We start from the raw sequence: 24,091 nt of genomic DNA on the forward strand, positions 1-24,091 counted from the left end.
TGGACTCTGAAAAACAACCTGAGGGTTTTGAAGGGTCAGGGCTGGGAGGTTGGGGGAACAGGTGGTGGGTAATGGGGAGGGCACGTTTTGCATGGAGCACTGGGTGTTGTGCAAAAAGAATGAATACTGTTACGCTGAAAAAATAAATAAAATGGAAAGAAAAAAAAAGCAGGAGATGCCCCCCCCACCCCCCAAAAAGAATTAGTAAGTCCTGTACTAAGCAGATAAACTTCAACTAAAAGATGAATGAAAAAACTACAACAAAAGAACTGGTGGTGAGCAGTAAATCCACATAAATGTGTGGGTATGGTTTTTATAGAACAGGTTGTAAATGTAGAAATGTAGAACACCTAAAGAAATGTAGAAAGAACATAATGAAAGTTGAAACGGACAGTGGGATAGGAGATTGGAGGTAGTACAGGCATGTTGATTTATACATCTTTAATAGCCTGATTCAAAGGTAGTAACTTAACATTGTAAATCAAGTTATGGAGTAGACCTATTTTAACAGTATAAATGTTGACACTAAAGTAAGGAAATATGTTATAAAATAATAATGAACACAATCAACGAAAATCAGGGGAAAGAAGTGGAAATACGCTTTTATCATTGCTATAAGTAAGGAGTCAATATACCGCACATGGAAATACAGGATTACAGATATATTATATGAAGTGATAGTTATTCAAGTGGCTCATCTTCACCTCATAGCACTTAACACAGGTAATTTTACATTTACTTATAGGATTATTTGATGCAACCAGAGGGTAATCAATGAAAAGGATGGACAGGGTGTCTTTCGCTCACTATTACACCCTCAATTCCTAGCACTGTGCGCAAAAGTACGGTCAATTCTTGTTATTTCTGACTGTTCTGTTCTATAAAAATCTCAGTGAACACTGAGTTATCCAACACTGAGCCGTTGCTTCTAGGAAAAATCCAGGGTTAGTTTCTTCTAGGTCTCTGCTCTCAACAGTATCAGCAACCAATCAATACACAATCTTCTTTTATACGTGTTTCTATTTAAAGACACTTTAAAGATTTTATTTTATTTTTTTTTTTGACACAGAGAGAGAGAGAGAGCAAGAGAGGGAATACAAGCAGGGGAGTGGGAGAGGAAGAAGCAGGTCTATCGCTGAGCAGGGAGCTTGATGTGGGGCTTGATCCCAGGAACCCAGGATCGTGACCTGAGCCGAAGGCAGATGCTTAACCACTGAGCCACCCAGGCACCCCTAAAGACACTTTAATATATATTGTTGATTCATTAATATTGAACAGACAGCCAACAACACTGCAACTCATGCCTAAAGGAAGCTTAGCCAACATACATGTTTTTTGTCCATAAGGAACAGGACTGCCTTCTTCGTGCTTAGGAACACAAGACAGCACTATGCCCCAGGGGGCTCTTTTAGACAGCAAAATCACCAACAAAAAGCACAAAAATTTTAAAAACGTGGCACTGAGAAAAGACTGAAAACAGACTGAGCTAGGGGCTGTTGTTTACAGTATGAGAGCTGAAATAATAAGGCAGAGCCTATCCCTTGTTGGATGTCCACTGGGAGAGTGTGTTTTCACCATCCTGGTCATAAGGACCGAGTCGCTCTATATACCGCTCTCCTGCATACAGTTCATCTATTATTAAAGGAGAAAGAGCTCTCTCTACGGCTCTGAAGTATTATGCATATCATTGAGTTAAAAAGACAAAGTATAGGGGCACCTGGGTGGCTCGGCTGGGCACCTGCCTTTGGCTCAGGTCATGATCTCAGGGTTGTGGGATCAAGTCCCCCATCTGGCTCCTTGCTCAGCAGGGAGCCTGCTTCTCCCTCCTGCTCTCCTTGCTTGTGCTCTCTCTCCCTCTTTCTCTCTCTGACAAATAAATAAAATTACAAAAAGACGAAGTACAGCACAGGGTACTGCTTTGGGGGTCAGTAATTTTAGCAGTTAAGTAAATTTGCACCTACAGAATCCACGAACAATGAGGATCAACTGTAATTGTAGAATTAAATTGGATGTTATCATCTCACAACAAACATTTGTAAGTTACTGGTTGTTAGTGGGTGTCTGTTTTACAATTGTGATTCTGAACTGTGCAGGTTGAGGAATTTCTATGAAAACTAAATAAACTTAATAACACGTCTGACTAATACACATACCTGTATGGACTTTCTTCTTACTTAAAGGCAGCTTAGGGAATTTTGGAGGTAAAGGTCTTCGAAGTAGTTGTGGGTGCTCTTGCATTTTAATGAACAATAAGCACTGTTTTTCACAGCTATTAACTGAGAATTGCAAACGTTTTGATTATGCTTGAACTGTTGCTGAAAAATCATTCATTAGAGTCTAGATTACATCTTAGTGAAAATCATTCTGTGCTAATATTGTGCTGAGTCCAAGCAGAATTCCTATAAAAGAGAGGATAAGAAAGAAAATTCTTTAAAACTCCTAGAAAGAATCTAGATAAAATTTAGGTTTACAATTCACACAGAATCTTAACATACATATACTATTACCAATCAGGATCATTCTAAAATTTCCCATGTTAGCAAAAATATTCAGTCTGCCAGTATTATATCATCTAGTAAATACTGATTTTCCGAGCAGTAGAAACAATACTCATTTTTCCCCTCTACCTTCAAAATGTTATCACTTCATATATTCGAAAAAAGATTTAGTCAAAAAGATAAGGAAGTCCCTCCATGACAGCCTCTTAAGATCTAGAATACCTAACTATTCACAAGTAAGTTGTTTTCTTTCTGTAATAATGACTTGTTATGAACTGCAACCACTACTAGTTGGGTTATACTATTTAATCAAAAAATAAGATGATCTTCAATCTAATTAGATTTTCCAGGATCTCTGTTCCAATTAGTACTATTTAGAAATGATGCCAGAAGATGGACCCCCAAAACACGACCTTAGTTTTCAGGGCAGCATCAAAGTGCCTGACCCATCACTCTTCCGTTGACAGTCCAGAAGGGAATGCTTTGGAGCTGCATAATGGGCCGTTTTATCCCTAATAGATAACTTTGCACACAAGGGCTCAAGGTATTATCCCTGTTAGTATGTCCACTTGATGCTGGTATTTTTCCTTCCATATTATCGGAGAATACGGGTTGGACTCCTCTACCACCCTTTAAGGCAATCAGCTGCTTCTCGAAATAACTGGCTTTTCCTCTTTCCTCTTTGCCTCGGAATTTAGGCAGCAAGGTAATGGTCAAGGGAGGTGGTGGGTCTTCCCGCGGGAAGCACCTAGGTTACCCTCGTCCCCTGGCAAAGCGGACAGAGGCCACGGCGACTGGCCCTAGCAACCGGAAGCGATAATGCCGCCCTGGCCGCCAGACTCGCAGGCGCTGGAGAGGAGGGCGGGGCCGGGCGGGGCGGGGCGGGGCGCGTGCCCGAGGAGCCTCAGGGAGCCGGTCCCGCCCCTCGGCTCTGCTCTGCGCGCGCGGAACTCACTGGCCTTTCTCGGCCGCGGCGTCCGGCTGCCGGGAGGCTGCGCGCGGTGGGGGCTGGAGGAGAAGTCAGCTCCGTGTGCACCTGCTGTACGGAACCCCGTGGTGACAATCGTTATTACTATTTTCATTCTTAATGACAATGACCACTCTTACTTACTCTTCTGGATTACACGACGTATCTAGGGGCTGGGCTAGCCGTCTTTAATGCTGGCCTTGGGCGCAGCCGGGTCCCGTTGATGATTTTGTAGTACCCCTCCGAAAAGCGAACGCTCGTTTTCTTTCTCTTCCTTTCATGCAAATTGTTTTCTCTTTCTGATGCTTTCAAGTTCCTGGATGAAGAGAAACTGAGTAGCAATAGGGACATGAAGGGTCCAAACGGGTTTTAAAAGAAGCCTGTTTCTCACTATTAACCGTGATTTGATAATCATAGTATGGCTTGTCTCCTCTGTCACGGTGTTGATGAACCTGGACATACAGTGGTCGGTACATCGTCTGTGTTTGCATGTGTGTGCATGTGTCTCTGAAGATTTGAGGGAGAACGAGTGTGAGAGAGAACTCATCAGGTAGGTGTGTAAATCCCAGCTCAGAAACTAAAGCAGATGGAGCTTCCTCCCAGTCTCATTTTTTCCCCCTTAAGTGCAAGCGTAGGAACTTTAGGAACAGGTGTGGAAGATGAGAGACTTCTGCATAAATCTGCCTAGCTTTGGGGATCTTTTAAGATTTACTCCCTAACCAAGTCTTCTTTTTTTTCTTCTTAGGAGCAAGCATATATTTTAAAGCAGTTAATGAAAAAAAGTGGAAAAGTAAAAAAGTAATTCATCAGACTCTGGGAAATAGCAGCTTTTTTTTCTTTAGAGTATTATTAGCACGTCGTTTCTTTTTCCTTGTAGGATTACTGAGTCCCAATAAGACCGTGGCGGCTGGCGTGGATTTATACTTTTGCCTGTGTCTCCTCCATAGATTGGTTAGCCTCTCAGAAAAACAAGAAAGTTGACTGCAATAGGCAGATCTGATTGCTAGGTTTTGTCTCAAATAATATTTGTGCATATTTTGTAAGCGTGAAAAGTGTTTATGTTTATGTTTTTAGGCATAAAAACATAAAAACATTTTGATTTTGATTTTGATTTTGTGTACTGAATCTGTGTTTCAATATTTAAATTGAGTCAGGTTCCTGTGTTCTCAAAAGTTGTTGGAACCATGAGAACTATTGAGATATACTTTTACTGAACAATGCTTGGCCTTTAAAATTTATGCTTAGTGACTCATGGTCACAATCAAGGCAATGTCCTTATCAATAATTTAAGAAAAAAAATGCTTTGTCATATATGAAATCAGGCACCAGACTTCATTTCCTGCACATCTCTTCGAGCAAGTATCAGGCAGAACCTCAGGCTGTTTAATATGGAAACGATGTACAAATGTAGACTGGATTTAGAAAACACAAATCACATTCAATCTGGATTATTTTAGTATTTTTATTTCACTCATTAATTTTTTTTTACTATTTTTGAAAATGTTACTACCTCATTTTTTTTCCTTTAAGAAAACACACACACATGTCTCTTTAAGGACTAAAGCTCCGTCTTTGACTTTAAGGGTCTGTTTTACCTGTTGTACAGTATGGTCAGCCTATTTATTTGTCCCATTAGCTTTGCAGTTTGGCAGAACCATGTGATGAAGCTTGTGAAACTAAACCACAACACTTTGGCTCTTTTAGCAGATTGTATTAAGGAAGCCAGAGCAATGGTGAGCCAAGGTTATATACATCCTGTGTTTTTGTGCTTTCTTTTTTTTAATGTTGCTAAAAATGAGATAAAAGCTTATGCAAAAGCAACCTTAGGCACCCCGAAGTTAATGCTATTGATTTTCCTAATGCTTGGGGAATACTTGGGGAATCTCAGATTTGCCTGTTAGGTGAAAGGACACAGCTCTGCTGGAAAGGTGTAGAAATTGTTGCTAGAAATCTTTACTGTTTTCCATATACCTCTCTCCTCTTTCCTTTTAAACATAACAGGTTTACTGAATTGTTTCATTAGTGTAGATTTAATCTAACATTTTACCATATGGAATTAACTGCAGTAATTTGTATTTTTATGCTCGTCTTAGTTTTTTGGAGCTTCTTTTCAAAAATGAAGAGTTATTTTTGTGTGCACGTTGGTTAAACTGTTGAGTAACCCAGGGCACCACAGTGATTTTGAGAAAGAGGTATTTACTTGGTCTGAATTTATTCAATTCTATATACAGTACCAGGAAGTGTCTTACTCTTCACTAGTCACAGTGGCTTAAATTTATAGATTTTTTTGTGTGTTTTCATGCTACATAAGGAACAGTTTTATATTTTCTTAAATGTTAATAAAGATATTTTGAAGCTGCTTTTCTTTTTATCTCTCTTATCTGAAAGCTTCATTTCTGTTCTTAATTATTTTAATTATTTCTGGCCAGTTATTTAGTTACTTCTTTTTGTCTTTCAGGATGATAGTTATTTCCTTTCCTTTGTTGGAAGTAGAAACTCATCCCAAGATTCCCTTAAAAAAAAAAATTTACTAAGGAAATGATTTAAAAATTGTTAATAAGAAAATATCATGCAACCTGCATCATAGAATTAAAAAAAAAAATCTTAAAAAAAAATCCTAAACATAATGAAAGGACAGTGTCTGTTTTTAAAAGCATATTCATGGATTTACTCATTCATTCCAAAGAGATTTATTGGAAACCTACTATGCATAAGAACTTTGCAAGTGCTAAACTGTAAGCTTTATTAAACAACTTATAATGATTCATTTGAGAATATATAATTTCAGACAGTGAAATGAAATTTTAAATCATTTTCAAAGGCTTTACTTACCTATTAAGTGCTTGAGGTTTTAAAAATTTTTTAACTTTTTTTTGTTTTGTTGTTTGGGTAGAATAGTGTTATTTATTTACACTACCCCGAATACTTGAAAATAGTTGTGTATTTCTTTTGCTTCAGTGATGGTTTTAAACTGCTCATCTGCACCCGGAGATATTAGATATCTATGTATATTGTGTGGCTGTATCCTTCACCAAAAAAAGGTAAAAAAAATATTTGTTTCCTTTATGTTAGGTTGACTAAGCAACCTTGCCTTCGGTGCTGTGAATGATGAAATGTCAATGTTGGTTACTTACTCTGTGGGAAGGCACTGTTCTTAGCTTTGATTTTGTTTTATCTTACTCCAGAATTATCATGCTAATTGCACATTCTAGTACCGTATCAAATTTCCTTTATCAAATTTCAATCAAAGGCCGGATAACATAGCTCAGCTCCTCAGGGTTCAAATCCCTGGCTGCCCTTTCTTATTTCTCTGCCCTTGGGCCAGCTGCTGAGCCTAAGCCCCTTTGGTTTCCTCACCTGTGAACTTGGGGTAAAATGGGACCTAACTCAGGGTATTGTGAGGATCTAAAGCAATAATCTGTGCCAGGAACTTGGTTTTGTGCTGTGTACAGTGAGTCCTCATTAGATGCTAATTGTTAGGAAACAAATGGCCCAGGTGTCCTGTCTGCATTGTCCCTGCTTTATGTGATAAATAGTTGATGATTGGTGAATCCTGGGCATTTAGCCATAAAATATTGCACCTAGTTGGCTACCATTTCAGGCATGGCAGAGAACCACCTGTGGCTCTCACACTGTAAAACAGATGCGTGCTGTAGGCTGGTTCCTCCATTCTATCACATAGATCCTTATGCCCCTCTGGCTGCAGAGGACCTGTGGGACAGCTTGTACCTGAAAGTGTCCAAGTCAGTGATGTAAGTAAGGAGACCTCGATTTGTCCTCCACGTGAGTCGATTCTAGGAGCTGCTGTCCACTGATTGCATTGGACCATATCCATGGGGAATCTCAACCAGTGACCCAAGGATGAAAGCCGCCCTGCTGTCAGCATCCTCTGGGCCAGCTAGCTAGTGAGCCTAACAGCGGTGGAAAAGGCAAAAGGGCTACAATGTGACCCTCCTTTGAATGGCTAGAGGGAAAGGTGTTCCAAAAGCACAGAATCCTTCCCAGGTGTTTTCTCAGGTGCACGTTCATCTACTGAGACTTTGGAACCAGCAGGGATCTGGTCCTAAATCTTTAAGGAATATGTGCCATGCACATAAAGTATATGAACCCCATGCCCTCCCTCCGTTCAGTCCTCAAGAAGTCATGTAGCATTTAGAACCAAAGGTGAGTCGAAATGCTTTGCGATGACACTGTTCCCTCTAAGGCACAAAGCAATTTATGACCTTAAACATTGTGATGTCACTCTTCATTCTAAGATGCATAGCAGTAACCACAGTGGCTTTGCTCCTCAAACCTATCTCTCTGGTTTCTGCTCACAACCATGACTAAGCGCATGCTTTATCTTCCGTGTAACAAGGCTAAAATGGTGCGGGCGACCAGGGTAGGGAAGAGCACAGATTGCCTGGACATGTGATAGGTGCATCATACTCTCTGTGTTGGTGAGGAACTTGCATTTCTTCCACCTTAGCTGGACATGTAGAACGCTGGCCTACTGTCTCAGCATCACTCTGTGGGTCTAGCACGTTCTTGACAGCCCTTCAGGATTTACAACAATCTCCACCCCCCACCCTTCTGTTCTGATGTCAGAGACTTTATCAGGGTTGAGATAAGGAAGTTCCAGGACTTTGCCTCTCTCCTCACCCTGTCCCAGGGAGTGACCTGCCTTGGTGGGATGGAGAAAATGGGTTCATTTCCTCCGCCAGGTATGTCAGGTGAAGTAATATGGTCCAAAAGAAGGAGATATGGTGTCCAGCTCTGGTCAGGAGCCATGGGGAAGACAGACTGTGGTTCTTTACTCTTCCCTCCACTGCAGTTCCAAGCAGAACACCCACACTTTTATCCGTTTGACCTATTGATATGGCTCTGCTTAAGACTTGCTTTAACGAGAAAGTTCTGTAACTACCAGAGATTTGCATGCAAACCACCAAACAACATGAGACTTAGTCTGTGCTCCTACTTCTCATTGGATGGTACCTTGCTTTGAGCCATGGGACCTTTGCATGCCATTGCTAGTGTGGGTCACTTCCCAGGAACCTCAAGACCCCTTCACTTAGCAACCTACCCAGAATCAGACCCATAAGGAGAAACCTGGAGTCATCACTTCTTTCAGCTAGAGCTAAAGAAACCAGAACATTCCCTCCTTCCTTGCCCCTTGCCCCAATCCCAGACTCTTGGCATTAAAAAGGATTGCTTCCAGTGGATCTGTAACTTGGTGTATTACTTTACCCAAGTGATCCTACTTGGGAGGAGAAAAAAAAGCATCTCATCCTGGTTGTTCTCAGTACACAGTGCGAAACGCTTGGTGTCCCCAGTGCAGGTAAAAGGGAGATGGCACTTATGGGGCCAGTGAGCAGCTTGAAGTGACTGATCACAGGGATTGAAAGTGGGTCCTTTAATGTAACAGTTCTGGCCTGCCACCATTTGTTCGGTAGAGATTATTTAGTTAGGAACCAGAAGGGCCGGTTTTGCTAATCCACTGTAAAGTGAGCTGTGATAAATTACAGCAATGTGCTTTTTAGATCCACACCTGAGGACTAGACGTTCCTTGATACGTATATCTCACTTATTGATCCTTATTTTCAAGGAGGAAAAAGTCATTTGAAAATGAAGCATTTTCCATAAGGTGTAGAAATTTCAAGCTTCAAATGCTGCAAGGACATCCTATAGTAGCGGAGGTGTGGATTTTAAGAGCCCAGAATTTTCCATGAGTTATCGACATGAGCTGGCTGGAGGATAAAAGAATCACACATGGGAAGGGCTCAGACTAAAATGGAGAGAAGGATTTTACCGCCTGCTTGACCTCTAGACCTCTCTCAAATGACCTCTGTCCTTAGGAAACATCCACTCAAAGGCAAACAGGCACCATTCTAGTAAGAAGAACAGGTGAGGGAACAATAGCACACACATACCGGCCATATAGTAGCCCTCAGATGGTCATGCACCATGCGGCTGGCACAGCCCTCCACCATCGCTCAGTGCCTGGCTTGCAGCCTGGGAAAGGTAACACCTGGCCCTGCCCAGTCGGTCCACCTGGCACGGTGGGACAAGGAGACGCCCAACCCTAAGGGTAAGGGACGTGCTTCCCTTTCCAGCTAGACCACCAGCAGCGGTGACCCCAGGGGGGTGACTGGGACTGGGAACAGAGGGATGACCTGGAGTGTCCAGGGGCGCCAGGAGGTCCAGGTGCAGCCTGCTCAGGACCCAAAGCTGGAGAAGCCTGGTGGTGGGTCGCTGCCCACCTCCCCCCCTCCCCCAACATGGGGAGAGGCACTGGGGACACAGAGCCAAGAGGCCAGGGAGCATCCGCTGTGTCAGAGGACCAGGCCCAGCAACGCTGCTGAGGGGCAGAGGGCAGGAGGGTGAGGGGGGGGATGGGGGCGGGAGTCCCAGGGGCAGGGAGGAGAAGGACATTGCCATTCCCTAGGAATGTCTGTCTCTTGGGAGCCTGGGCTGAGGTGCCCCCAGGAGAGCATGGGGTCACCATATCAAGCTGACAGGCACCTTTCTTCCAGGTACCACATAGCACCTGTCTGAAATACAAGGGACAGACTTTGGATGGGGTTAGGGGACAACACAGGAGGTTGGTACCAGAGAGCTCATGCAGCCTTAATGAGAGAGAAGATCAAGACCCTGTCTCTTGACACCATACATGTCTTTTATAGCAGCTTTATACAGTTTTTTTTTAAAGATTTTATTTATTTGAGAGAGAGAGAGAGAGAGAGAGAGAGCCTGAGAAGGGGGAGGGGCAGAGGGAGAAGCAGGATTCCCCCAGAGCAGGGAGCCTGAGGCCAGACTCTGATCCTGGGACTCCAGGATCATGACCGACCGGGGCTAATGGCAGTCGTTTAACCAACTGAGCCATGCAGGCAATGGGTAGGTTTCCTGAGTGTGTGATCATGAAGTTTATATAGGAAGTATCATTACTGAGTCACTCCAGGACAGCTCTAGCCTGAATCACCGAAGGAAGATCAAAGAGAGTTGTTGGGGTTGTCTGTGTTTTCCATCTGGAAAGTTTCTCAAGCTGAACGGGGACTCAGAGGACTGTGTCACCTCAGGTGGCTAACTTCTGTGAAGCGCAGTTTCCTCACCTTGAAGACTCTTTCCATATTCCTGCTCTATGGTTCTATTACTGATTTCCATTCACGAGCTATTATTGATCACTAACCGTAAGCGTAGCCCGATAATTATTGAATAGCTGACATTTCCCACATAAACCAGTCTTGCTGTAAGAATGTCTATAAATCTACTTGACTTTCAAGTACTAGACTGGGTGATTTTATTTGCTATAAAATAATATCTGTTTTATCTTGGTGGATGTTAACACTGAGTTTGGTATTTCCTCAATTTAATGAACAAAAACGTGTGTGTTTTATGAGTTTTGATCAGCTTCTCCTTCAACTTTCATATTTTTAATTGGGTGTTTCAATATCAAAGTCATTAATGCTTCTTGGGAGAAAAATAATAGAAGAGTATAGGAAGTAAAAGTCTTCTCCCCAAACTATTATATTTATTATATAATATAATTAATATATATTAATATAGAACATATAGTTAATGTATACCATTTCATATATATTAAATAATTTATAATATATAACTATATGTGGTTTTTAATTAAAGAGATTACATTGCCTATATTATTTGGTGACTCAATTTTTTTTCATTTTTTTTTTAAAGATTTTATTTATTTATTTGACAGAGAGAGATACAAGTAGGCAGAGAGGCAGGCAGAGAGAGTGAGAGGGAAGCAGGCTCCCTGCCGAGCAGAGAGCCCGATGCGGGACTCGATTCCAGGACCCTGAGATCATGACCTGAGCCGAAGGCAGCAGCCTAAACCACTGAGCCACCCAGGCGCCCTTTTTCATTTGTTTTATCTTAGACATTCTGTGGGACCATATTTATAGACCCACTTTATTATTTCCAATCCAGCCTTTGCTTGTACAGTTTCCAGAACCTTTTTTCTTTTTTTTTTTTTAAGATTTTATTTATTTTATTTAACAAACAGAGATTACAAGTAGGCAGAGAGGTAGGCAGAGAGAGAGAGGAGGAAGCAGGCTCCCCGCTGAGCAGAGAGCCCAATGCGGGGCTCGATCCCAGGACCCTGGGATCATGACCTGAGCCGAAGGCAGAGGCTTTAACCCACTGAGCCACCCAGGTGCCCCCAAAACCTTGCTTTTTCAATCTGCCCAGGTGTTGCTAAGAAATACTGACCTAGGGCGGGGCGCATGCATGGCTCAGTGGGTTAAAGCCTCTGCCTTTGGCTCGGGTCATGGGTCCTGGGATCGAGCCCCATATCGGGCTCTCTGCTCCGTGGGGAGTCTGCTTCCTCCTCTCTCTCTCTGCCTGCCTCTCTGCCTAGTTGTGATTTCTCTCTGTCAAATAAATAAAATATTTAAAAAAAAAAAGAAATACTGAACTAGGGGTCATGAAACTAGTACATGTTTATTGTAGGAAAATCAGTTATACAAATAAAAAAAAAGGAAGAAAAACTTCCTGTAATCTTTTTTGTATAGAGATAACTATTATTAATATTTTGATATAATATAACTAAAAACATTTTATATACATACACATATATATGTACACATATGTGTTTTAATTTAAAAATATTGTATCATTGCTATTTTATAGCTTTGTTATTTCTTTCAAAAATATAAGAATTTTTTCCACGTGGCATAAGGATTTTATTTATTTATTTTTTAAGATTTTATTTATTTATTTGAGATGAGAGATCATGAGTGGGGATTTGGGGGCGAAGACAGAGGGAAAGGGAGAGAAATAAGTAGATTCCCCTGCTGAGTGTAGAGCCCGACATTGGGCTAGATCCCAGGACCCTGAGATCATGATCTGAGCTGAAGTCAGATACTTAACTGTCTGAGCCACTCAAGCACCCCCGGCATAAACATTTTAAAGCTTTTTGATAAAATGCCCCCTATTTGTCTTGTAGAAATCCTGATTTAAGTTCCCACCAGCTGTGTGTGTTTATTTCCCTTCAGGGAGCTAACTCGTCCTGGGAATTAATCATTTTTTAATCTTATTCTGATAGGTAGAAAATAACATCTTATTTTAATTTGTGTTTGATTATTAATGAGCTCAAACATCTTATTCCTCTGTTTATTACTGAATATGATCTATTATAAAGGATTTATCCTAGTCTCTTGCCTATTTTTACATTGTAGTGTTTATTGTTCCCTCCTAATGATTTTTGAAGGATCTTTGTATATTTTGGATACGTAATATACCCAGTTTGCCTACTTTGGCCTTTTAAGATGAGAGGTAAAATGGTTACATACTTGGGTCCTTAAGCCAAATAGAAATGGTTTGAGTACTGACCTTACCATTTACTTTACCATTGGTCAAATTGCTCAACCCTTTAAGCCTTAATATCTACATCTGCAAAATTGGGATAGTAATGGCACCTACCCTCTAAAGAGCTGGGAAAATTCAATGAGAATGTCCTTAAAGAGCTTTAACATGGTGCCTGGAATATTGAACATGCTCAGTCAACTTTTTATTTTTTCTCAGTGAAAATTCAGAACCTAATAGTAGAAAGGAAATGTCACACCATGACCATTATTATTATAATTGTATGGGAGAGTGACTTTGTTACTAAATTATACTAAAATGGAACTTGTGCTCTTTAAAAATAATCCATATATAGGTATTTATTTATCTATACATATGTCATATGAAGTCATAAAGTATTTTCCATATATACATACATATTTGTATTTATAGATGTATATATGTGTATGTCTATATATGTATGTTATATGAACAGTCATAAAGTTACTTTATACTTGAGCATGTGTAGTTTCTTTAATTGGTTAGAAATCGATGCTAAGAATTACAGTTGTTACGTGGCTGCCAGTGCTGAGGTGGACAATCTCCTACCCATCCCAAATGCATAGAAATGTCAGATGAAATATGTAGTTGAGGGGTGCCTGGGCGGCTCAGTCAGTTGGGCATCTGCCTTTGGCTCAGATCATGATCCCAGGATCCTGGGATTGAGTCCCCTATTGGGTTCCCTGCTTTCTCTCTCTCCCCGACTTCTGCTCACTTGCTCACTCTCTCAAATAGGCAAATAAAACCTTAAAAAAAAAATACATAGCAAGGGCACCTGGGTGGCTCAGTGGGTTAAAGCCTCTGCCTTCGGCTCGGGTCATGATCTCAAGGTCCTGGGATCGAGCCGCACATCGAGCTCTCTGCTCAGCAGGGAGCCTGCTTCCCTTCCTCTCTCTCTCTCTGCCTGCCTCTCTGCCTACTTGTGATCTCTGTCAAATAAATAAAATCTTAAAAAAGAAAAAAAAATATGTAGCAGAGATGAGCAGAAAGGGAAATAAATCCTCTTGTTGGAAAGAAAAAGAACTCAATGGCAGTGAAGTCAGGTGAGGATGAAGCCACGGCAGTCCACAGAGATGTCTAATTTGGACATGGGCTTTTAGAGCCAGGCACCGGGGTTTGTACCACGTACATGGGGAGTGGAGAAGACTCTCTAGTCTGCAACGGGCAGAGAACTGAAACAAAATACCCTGCATAGTATTGAGAGCCTCAACTGCGGTCCTGTCCCTGAAAATAGAAAATCCGCACCCTGGCCAGGAAAGTAGAGGGGCAAGGGAGCTCTCTGGGGCCTCTAATAGCACTAATCTCTCTCCTGGGGGCTCTACCCTCATGACCTAATCATCTCCCATAGGCCCCATCTCCCAGTATCATCACTCTGGGGATTAGATTTGTACGCACCAAATCTGAGGGCACATAGACATTCAGGCTATGGCAGCAGGTGTCCTAGTTTGACTAGAGAAGAACTGATTAGAGAAGGCTGCCAACGTTCGTCTGAAAGGGGACTCAGATTGTCAGGATCTGGAAGCAGTAGAGAGTCCCTGAAAGGTTTGGAGCTGGGCGTCTCCAGGATCTGCATTAAGAGATAAATCTGAAACTGACACCAAGTTACTCTCTTAATTTCCAAGGGCTAGAGAGAAGAGAACCAGCTCCAAATAAATCATGAGTTTGGGCAACATGAGGGCCAAATGATGTCTGGGCTGCCGTAGTTCAAAAGCAAGGGCAGAAGTGAAGCACTGATAGCCTGAAGAACGCAGTGGGTAGCACGGGCAGGGAACAGAATAACCTGCGCCTGCGGGGACTGACACCCTGCTCACCCGGCAGCGGGGGATTTAATTCCGGAAAATCACCGCTCTCCTCCTCGATTTTATTGGTTTTGTTTTGAATTTAATTTTTAGGCTAATTTTTGATTTATAGGTAGGATCTAAGTGCATTTGCAGTTTATACCAAGTTTTATGCTTGCTTATTGTAATAGAAATAGTTAAAGGCAACTCTGGAAGTCTGCGATCATTTTCCCAGATATTTATTCATGTTAGAGAAATTCTGGTCCAGCTGATGTCCCTCATTTCACAGTTACAGTTAAGATATAAACTGAAGCCCAGGAAGGTGACTTGTAATAACAGTAGCTATAATAAAAATCCTTTCGGTATGAATGCTGGCACTTTTTGGGCGTATGCTGTGTATTGGTCATTATGCTAAGTGTTCCCCGTGCTGCTTCTCGTGTATGCCTTGGAACGACGCTAGGATGTGGATGCTGTTTACTTTTCTTATGTTGATGAAGAAAAAGGCTTCCAAGAATTAAGAAGCTCATCCAAACTTACAAAGATCATAAACCCAGGAACCAGCTTTGGGATCTAAGCCTTGGTAACTCCAGAGCACATGCTCTTAACTGTTTTGCTCTAGTGGCTTGACCTGGCCAAGCTGGTGGAAACTCAGGCAAATTTAAATGCAGGATCTCCTGATTTGCATTGGATATTTTCTACCTCACCTCAGGCCTCCATATATTTGAAAGCAGGTATCTGAAACCACCGAGTAATTCAAAATCCCACTGCAAGAAAAATGTTCCATTAGGCACATCTACTATATCAGAAGTTCAGAATGTTTAGTCACTTTTTAAATTTCACTTGAGAAAGCCTTTGACTTTTCGTGGAATCCCTAGGATGTTTTAATTAGATATTTGGCACATCTTTTATTTTCTCTATTTGTTTATTATTCTCCTTATATTTTCCCCAGGTGTTCAGATTTGGGGACCAGATATTGGTCCCATAAATAGTTGTTGGTACTTGTACACTTGTATATACTTGTATATAGAGGGACAAAAATTGATTTAAGAAGTCTTTTCCATGCTAAAAACTGCCCAGTGGTAGAGGCAGCGAGGGTCCCGCCACTCCTCCTCCCCACTTGTCATCACCATCCAGGCCAACCCTTTTCCCAGCTTAAAAACAAAAGTACTCTTTGCTTCTGCCCTTGGATTTTTCACAAGACCTTAGCCTAGAGGTGCACTTTGGACTGCCTCTTTTAAGACTCTACCTTGCTGGGGTGCCTGGGTGGCTCAGTTGGTTGAGCATTGGACTGGATTTCAGCTCAGAGCCCTACATCAGGGCTTGGGATTCTCTGTCTCCCTCTGCTCCTCCTCTTCTCTCTCGGGGGGTGGGGGGGGGGGAAGAGACCCAGGGCACCTGGGTGGCTCAGTGGGTTAAGCCTCTGCCTTAGGCTCAGGTCATGATCTTAGGGTCCTGGGATCGAGTCCCACATCAGGCTCTCTGCTCAGTGGGGAGTCTGCTTCCCCCCCACTCTCTCTGCCTGCCTGTCTGCCTACTTGTGATCTCTCTCTCTCCCCTCTGTGTCAAATAAATAAATAAAATCTTTGGGAAAAAAAAAAAAGAAGTCTTTCCCAGAAGTACGCACAAGTATTTCCACAAAAGCTAGGTATAAATTAATTAGTGCTGTAAAACTTTAAAATTAGGGCTACTTTTCTCCTTTGAAATCAAACATCCTCTTCTGTAATTGATTGCTTGGTCTAGATTGAAAATCTGTTGAAGCAGTTAACCTTTCTGTTTGATGATATTGTTAGCTGTTTTAGTTTATACCTTAGCTAAGGTACTCACTTGATAGACCACAGTATTAATGTTAAATCTGTTCTCCACCTACTCAGTGAAGATGAATAGGGTGGGAGAAAAACCATGCAGAATGCTTGTATTTTATATTCACGATCACTTAATTATTCATTACAAAGGGAAAAAACACTAGCTTTACAGTGGAGGACCATGGCAGACCTCGGGTGTCCCATCATACGATGCACTAAAAAGGACACATCACTTATGTGGCATTCCTGCCCAAAGTGCAGGCCTGATTTAATTGTGAGGAGACAGATAAGCCCAATGAGAGACATTTTATGACTAGCTTTTTCCAAAATGTCCAGGTGTTGAAAGACAGACTGAGAAAATATCCTGGGTTTCAGGGAACTAAGGAGACATCACAACTAAATGGACTGTGGGATCATGGATTGGGTCCTACTCCAGAAACAGAACATTAATAAGACAATGTGCTAAATTTTAAAAAGGTCTGTGGTTTAGTTAGTAGTGGTGGATCGATGCTAATTTCCTGATATTGCCAGTTGTACCATGGTTATATAAGATGTTAACATTTTAGGAGGCAGGGGAAAGGGCATACAGAAATTCCTGGAACGCTTTTTGCACCTTTTTTGTAATTCTGAAATGATTTAAAAATGAAATGTTAAGTAATTAAAATAAAAATATTTTTTAAGTGTAATCACTAGCCATTAAGGTTGCTTAGGCCCCACACCAAATTCCCCTTAAGCAGCTTCTCTTCCAAACCCGATTCACTGTTTTATACACTCTCCTTTCTTTACAGCCCTTCCGTAGCTCCTTCCGCAAACTCATTCATTGTGGAAATAGAGGCAGTCAGAAGAATTTGCACAGGTCCACCTCCCAGCACCTGTGACCATCTACTCGTTCTCTCCTGTCTTCATGGATGAGCTGTCTCTGCTCCTTGACCAGGCCTCATCCCTTCTTATCTATTCAAGACATTTGCTCCATCAAATCTTCCCTCTATCTCTTGCATGATTTTTTTTCCTCTTTCTCTGATGGGTAATTTCCAGAATCATAGAAATTTACTGTTATTTTTTTCCCACCTTAAAAAAGACACTTGAAGGACGCCGGGGTAGCTCAGTTGCTTATGTCTGCTTGTCCCTCTCCCTCTGTGTGCTCTCTCTCTCTCTCTGATAAATAAAATCTTAAAAAAAAAAAAAAAAGACACGAGCCCACACTCCCTTGAACCACCTTCCACATTTCTTTTCTTCCCTTCACAACAGATCTTTTTAAATTTGTTTATAGTTTCTGTCTCCAGTGTCTTCCCTCCCATTCTTTTGGGAAAAGAGTCCAATAGGACTTTGGCCCCACATCTCCATCTCCACCAAACTGTCCTTACATGGTTACTGATCGCCTCCATGTTTTAGGGGGCAGTTCTCTAGCCTTATCTTACATGATCAGCAGCAGCTTTTCAGAGATTGGTCCCAACTTGAGATCCATCTTTACTAGGCCTCTAAGTCATTACAGGCACCTGATCTATTTCCTATCTCCCTGAGCATTCCTTCTTAGTATACTCCGCTGGTCCCTCTTCATTTTCCTAACCTTTTATGTTGGAGTGCCTCAAATCTCAGAGCTTGGACCTCTTCTCTTCCTTATCTATATTTGTTCTCTAGGTGATCTCATCCAATCACACAGCTTTAAATACCTTCGATGACTTCAAATTTAACCCCACAGTGTGGGCCTCCAGATACCATAGGCCGCTGCCTGCTCAATTCCCCTAAGTGGGTTCCTAATAGGCACAACCAGTCTAAAACAGCTTGTGCTGGTCTCCTCCTTCAGGCCTGTTCTCATCTAGTCTTTCCACATCGCCTAATGCAGACATCATTCTCTCCCACTGGCTCAGGCCAAAGGCCTTAAATTCATCCTTGACTCTTCACTTTCTTAAATGTTGCAAAGAGTCTGTCAGTAAATTCTTCCAGCCCTACTGTCAAAATATACACAAAATCAGGTGACTTCTTACCGTCTCCACTGCTAAGACCTAGTCCAAGCCATCCCTGTCTCATAGATTCTTGCAACAGCCTCCCACTGATTTTAATGCACCCAGCTTTCCCTCCTTTGGTTTAATCCCGGGATTTCCTTCCCCACAATGACTTCTTACATCACTTATGATAAAAGTCAACACCCTTGCAAGCAAGCCACTCTGACCTCATCTGCTCCTCCTCCTCTCCATCTTTGCTCATCATGTTGGCCTTGCAAACAGGAGGTGCACCGTTCCCTCAGGGCCTTTGCACTTGTTCCTTCTGCCTGAAATCTTCTTACTCCAGAATCCGCAGGGCTTACTTCCACTCCTCACCTTCAGCACCCATTTCTCTCCTATTTCAGCTCAAATGTCACTTTCTCAGTAAGACCTTGCCTGGTAACCGTATTTAGAATTTCAAATCCATATCACCCTTCTCTGCCTAAAGGACACACACACACACACACACACACACACACACACACACACACTCACACACTTCTATTCCCCCTCCCTTATTTCATTTTTTCTTCCTTAGATTTACTGCCTAGTATATTGTATACTTTGTTATCTTGTCTATTGTCTGCTTCTCCCAGCAAGGATGTAAACTACAACAGGTCAGGAACTTTTGTCTGATTCATGCATGACTGTATCTCTAGTGCCTCTGATAGTACCCGGCACATAAAAAGTGCTCAATAAATATTTGTTGAAAAAATGAATGAATGGATACATGAGTCTGCACCAGAACTTCAAATTTTGGTTCCACTGGCTTTGAACCAATGGAATGTTCCATGCCTTGCAACAGCCTTCAGCAGCAATTTGCCATGGCATATTAATTCTTCACATTCCCAGCCTTCTTTGGATTAATGCTAGGCATCCAGTATTAGCCGCACCAAGGATTTTCCCCTCGTCTCCAGCTGATGATGATGCCAACAATGATAATAACTTAGGTCAAGCTCATTTCAATACTGTGCACAATTTGTTACCAAGCTCTCAGTATCATTTTTACTGTCAAACCATTCGTCCCATATGTACAGTAATAGTCACAATTTTCTCACCATTAGTCTTTCAATTGTCTCTCTCTTCACTTCCATTATAACTGGATGCCTCCTCTATCAGGTTATTTCAACATTCTTGAGTCCTTGCACCAGTTACACATGAGAAGGTTAATCATGTTGATGACTCTCCCATAGCTTCCTTGTTTTTGTACCAACACAGCAAACCCGCCATAGACCAGAGGCTGTAAGTTAGGGACAAAAAATTTAATTTTTTAAAATTCATTAACAGTATTTTATTATTTTTTAAGATTTTACTTATTTATTTGACAGAGAGAGAGACACACAGAGAGAGAGAACAAAAGCTAGAGGAGTGCGAGAGGGAGAAGCAGGCTTTCCACTGAGCAGGAAGACCGATGTGGGCTCGATCCCAGGACCCCAGGCTCATGACCGGAGCTGTAGGCAGACGTCTAAGATGCCTGAAGGCAGGCATCTCTGTTGACAATATTTTAAAAATCAGATGATTTCACATAAAAATCCAGACTTCTGGTTTCTCTTGAGCAATCAAGTTGGTATTCTTTCTGCTACTATCTGTGGACAAGGCTTCTATCTTTCCAGCGGGTGTCAGTTTCTGTCACTTATACCCAGCCCGCGTCACTCCAGTTAAGCACCTGCCTGGTCCCTGTAGGTGTTTGAGATTGACTCAAACCACAGGCAGGAAAATGACTTAGATGAAAACAACCCTGTGTTCCCATGAATGCCACCTACTAGGGTGGGCAAAGTTAGCACACTTATTCTGAAGCCTTGTTTTCCTGAACACTTAGAAAATGAAAGTTTTTAAATTCAGCAGTTTCAGTAAATCTACTACCAACAGCAATTTTGGAGAGTTTCTGCTTCATTCATTCTAGGGCTTTTTTTTTAAACTATTATTCTTCATTTAAAAATATATTTTTTGTTTATCTTCATTTACCCTTCATTTCCTTTGATTCAAACAAGGAAGGACAGGGATGCCTGGGTGGCTCAGTTCGTTGAGTGTCTGCCTTCAGCTCAGGTCATGATCTTGGGGTCCTGGGACTGAGCCCCACATCAGGCTCCCTGCTCAGCAGGAAACCTGCTTCTCCCTCTTCCTCTGCCCCTCCCCCTGCTTGGGCTGTCTGTCTCTATTTCTGTCAAATATATATATATATATAATCTTTTAAAAGAATAAATAAACAGGAAAGGACAATGAGAAAGGAGATGAGATGACAAAGGATCCTTCTCCTTCCCATTTCTCATTCCTCTGACTGGAGTTTGTCAAATCCTAGGAGGCCTTTGAAGGCTAAACCCTCACGGTGTAGACAGCTGACACCGCCCACTGGAGAGGTGGCAGGAACCACTCAACTACTCAGGTTAGAATGTGTGACAACTCGGACATATTTTGTTGCATTTTCTGGCTACTATCTAATTCATCTAAAAAAAGACCTCTGTTTGCTGGTTAGCAAGCAGTCAGCCTTCATCTTTCAAAAGTTTGTACCCAAAGGACAATGAGAAAAGCAAGTGAATTAAATGTCACTGAGGTTCAATCCTGTTTACTTTGGATTGGAAGCAAAAAGGCAGGATGCAAAATGTCAGGAGGTAGGCTATGAACTCTGTAGGAACAGAGAATGTGACTGTTTTATCCACCATTGTAGTCTCAATGTCTTGTAAAAAGTAGCATGAATGAGGAAAATAGTGAATGAATTTGGATGTTGTGATGTGGCAGGTAGAAACAAGTTTTGAGATTTTTCTGGGCACTTCCAAGGTCTTGACGATGGAAGGAGATCTTACACATTATTGTAAATGGAAAGAGATTATTGATATTCTTGTTAGGTCCAAGAGATTTCATTTTGAACCATTTCCTTTCCCTGAATAGGATTTTTCTCAAAATAGACAGAATTTAAAGTGCCCATGCCTTCTCCTATATTGATACTTAACATTTACTAGGACAGAAAAATAAGAATAAAATACAGTTCTCTATTACCTAATACAATCTAAAATAATCTGAAATCTAATCAATATTATCTAAGCATTTTCCATTACATGCCAAAAAATTAATCAAATTAGCCTTTCTTCTTTCTCCCGTCTTGATGTTGGAGGTCAGTCCTTGAATGTCCGCTCCTTTGCTTCTCAGTGCTTCCTCCTGGAGAGCTGACCCTGACTCGAAGCTTTAATTCTCTCCGTGCTGATGAGGCTCCGATCTGTGTCTTCTACCTTGACTTAGCCCCACAGCTCCATTACATAGCTTGCGTTTTACACCGGTGAGCAATCCTGAGCCTTTTCAATGTTGCCTTAATGCCACTGTGATCCAGTGGATTTCCTCCACATCTTCCTAAAATGTCACACTTCAACCCAGGACATCCCTCTTCCCTGAATTCCCTAGCTGCTTGACCTCAAAGTCATTCTTGACTCATTTTCTCATTCTTCCTCTGCACATAGCCTCAGAAACAGTCTTGTGTATGTCTCTTGCTTCTGCTGCCCATTGCTGCCACTCCGGCCGGTAGCTGTTACCCCCTCCATCCGTGGTTGCCATTGCCTCCTAACCCTTCTCCTTTTTCCCTGTCACCGTCCACCCCATTCCATCCGTCTGCCACCAGACTGATCTAATGCAGCCCATTCCATTGTCTTACTCTTTAGTGCTTACGTTTCCTGTGATTCTCTGTACCTTTGTTTGTGTTGTGTCTTAGACACAGTACAGTTTTCATTAAACACAGTAAATACTTACTTCATAAAGGAGTGACTGAAATAAGGAAACTGTGTCATATGAATTCACTGAAGCTACACTGTTTTGGCCGACTCCGCAGAGAATTAGCAGCTGATTCATATTTCTATTTAAGGAATGGAGAACTTGACCAGAAATATTTTCATATTGCAGCTGCAGATACACAGTAAAAACAACAACTCTTCTTCTGGGCCTCAGTTTGCTTACCTTAAAATGGAATAAATGCCGCTCACATTATGGGGTTGCTGAAGTATTGCATGTGATGTGCCCCTGGTGGATGCGAAAGAAATTCCAGTTGAATTGTAATAAAAAAAAAGATTGTTGGAATGAATGAACTTGACTTGACATAATGACGTATTTCAGTATGTTCTGTAGATCACAACTTGCACATTTGGATTCAACGGAAATTTGGCACTAGCTAGGACCAGTGTGTTAGCTGTGTTAGTATGCCTTCTCTCCTTTATTCTTCAAGGTAGTTCTGTGGCATAGCTGGTATTGTCTCCAGTTGACGTGCAAGTTCAGCTGAGTACAGGAGAAGCGCCTGGCGCAAGATCTGACATTTGCGGGGATCAGACTTTGTCGCTAAGATTGCAGATTTCAGGTCTTTTGCTTTTCCTGTGCACCGTGCTCCTCAAATATTTTTCTTACTAGCTTTTTCGTTTTTATTTATTTTAGCTTTGTGTGGCTCATAACTTTCCATTGTAGTGCTTGATTCACACATTCTTTTTCTTCTATTCTTTTTTTTTTTAAGATTTTATTTCTTTAGTTGAGAGAGAGAGAGAGAGAAAAAACAAGAGAGAGGGAGCATGAGAGGGGAGAAGTCAGAAGGAGAAGCAGACTCCCCGCTGAGCAGAGAGCCCCAAGCTGGACTCAATTCTGGGACTCCAGGATCTTGACCTGAGCGGAAGGCAGTCGCCCAAATAATTTAGCCACCCAGGCGTCCCTCTTCTATTATTTTCTACACACTTATTTAAAAAGCTTTGTCCTTGTGTTTGTGTTCTTGTTGGCTAGATATGCCTCAAACCCTCAGCAGCGGAAGCCTATCTGTTTACAAAAGTTGAGGAAATATTGTCTTTCCAGCCTAGGAAGCTGAAGGTAAGTGGTCTACCTTCCTTTCAGCCTGCATCTATTTTAATGACTTTGCTAGTGCAAATGGTTTGTAAAAGGTCAGTGGATAGCTACAGTGTTGTTATAAACTAAAGTTATGCAAAGTCTTTACTTCTGAAATGGTCATCATCTGCATTGTTGGCTAGATTCAACTTTTTAAATTTTTCAATACTTAAAAATAGCACAGGGACAACATTTTTATGTACTTGATGTTTTATGAAAATCAAATTCGCAGCAAGGAACAGCCCATTTCCTTTTATACTCTACCTAGCAATAGTAGCCATAATTAGCTTTCGTTGCACTGTGATCCGAAAGGGGTAGTAAAATTAGCATTAAATATATGTAAAAATCCGTCTTTATAGGGCAGCATATATAAATTCTCTGGAAGAACCCTCATGCTTACTGAATTTTAGATACATATTTAAAAATTCTAATTACTTTTGTTCTTTGGTTTAACTTTTAAATCCCACATTGTTTATGGAATCCATTTACCTCCTCAACTAATTAAATATTTATTGGATTTGTACTATGAGCAATGAATTGTACGAGGTGCTCGGAGAGGGTGCATTTGCTTACTCCAAAAGCTGACATTTCAGTTAGGTGAGGCACTGAACATTCCTGCACAGTTTGTATGTGCTGGTCCCTCCATCTGAAACATCCTTCTTCTCTCTTTTTCTCCTGCTTGGCCTGGCCAGCTTCCACACACTTTTGGAGTCCCAGCTACACGTCTTCTAAGATGCCTTCCTGCCTCCAGCCCCTCCCCATGTCACTGGCCCCCTGGGCATCTCTCCGCACAGTGGTTACCCCACAGCATTATAATTGTTAGGATATTTAGTAACCTTCCAGATTGTGAAATCCTTGAGTGTCTGAGAGGAGTCTT

General features: G+C 41.6%; 2 protein-coding genes across 6 annotated transcripts in view; one reads left to right on the forward strand and one right to left on the reverse strand.

The window, feature by feature from the left end:
* Window positions 1–2,327, reverse strand: part of LRRC63 (leucine rich repeat containing 63) — a 45,525-nt gene extending 43,198 nt beyond the window's left edge. Inside the window, 2 exon segments of the mRNA XM_046028195.1 lie at window positions 2,154–2,279; window positions 2,282–2,327. Of these exon segments, the coding sequence (XP_045884151.1) occupies window positions 2,154–2,279; window positions 2,282–2,327 (172 nt within the window).
* Window positions 2,328–3,477: 1,150 nt separating this feature from the next.
* LCP1 (lymphocyte cytosolic protein 1) overlaps window positions 3,478–24,091 on the forward strand; it is an 81,507-nt gene continuing 60,893 nt past the window's right edge. Inside the window, exons 1-2 of one of the 5 annotated variants that reach the window (XM_045977992.1) lie at window positions 3,478–3,539; window positions 23,116–23,199. The gene's annotated coding sequence lies outside the window, so the exon portion shown is untranslated. Of the gene's footprint in view, window positions 3,540–6,463; window positions 6,507–23,115; window positions 23,200–24,091 lie in introns of those variants that run through there. The other 4 variants (XM_045977994.1, XM_045977995.1, XM_045977993.1 and 1 more) reach the window with 4 other exon arrangements.

The sequence above is a fragment of the Meles meles genome, chromosome 14, assembly GCF_922984935.1.
Source record: "Meles meles chromosome 14, mMelMel3.1 paternal haplotype, whole genome shotgun sequence".
NCBI classification, from domain to species: domain Eukaryota; kingdom Metazoa; phylum Chordata; class Mammalia; order Carnivora; family Mustelidae; genus Meles; species Meles meles.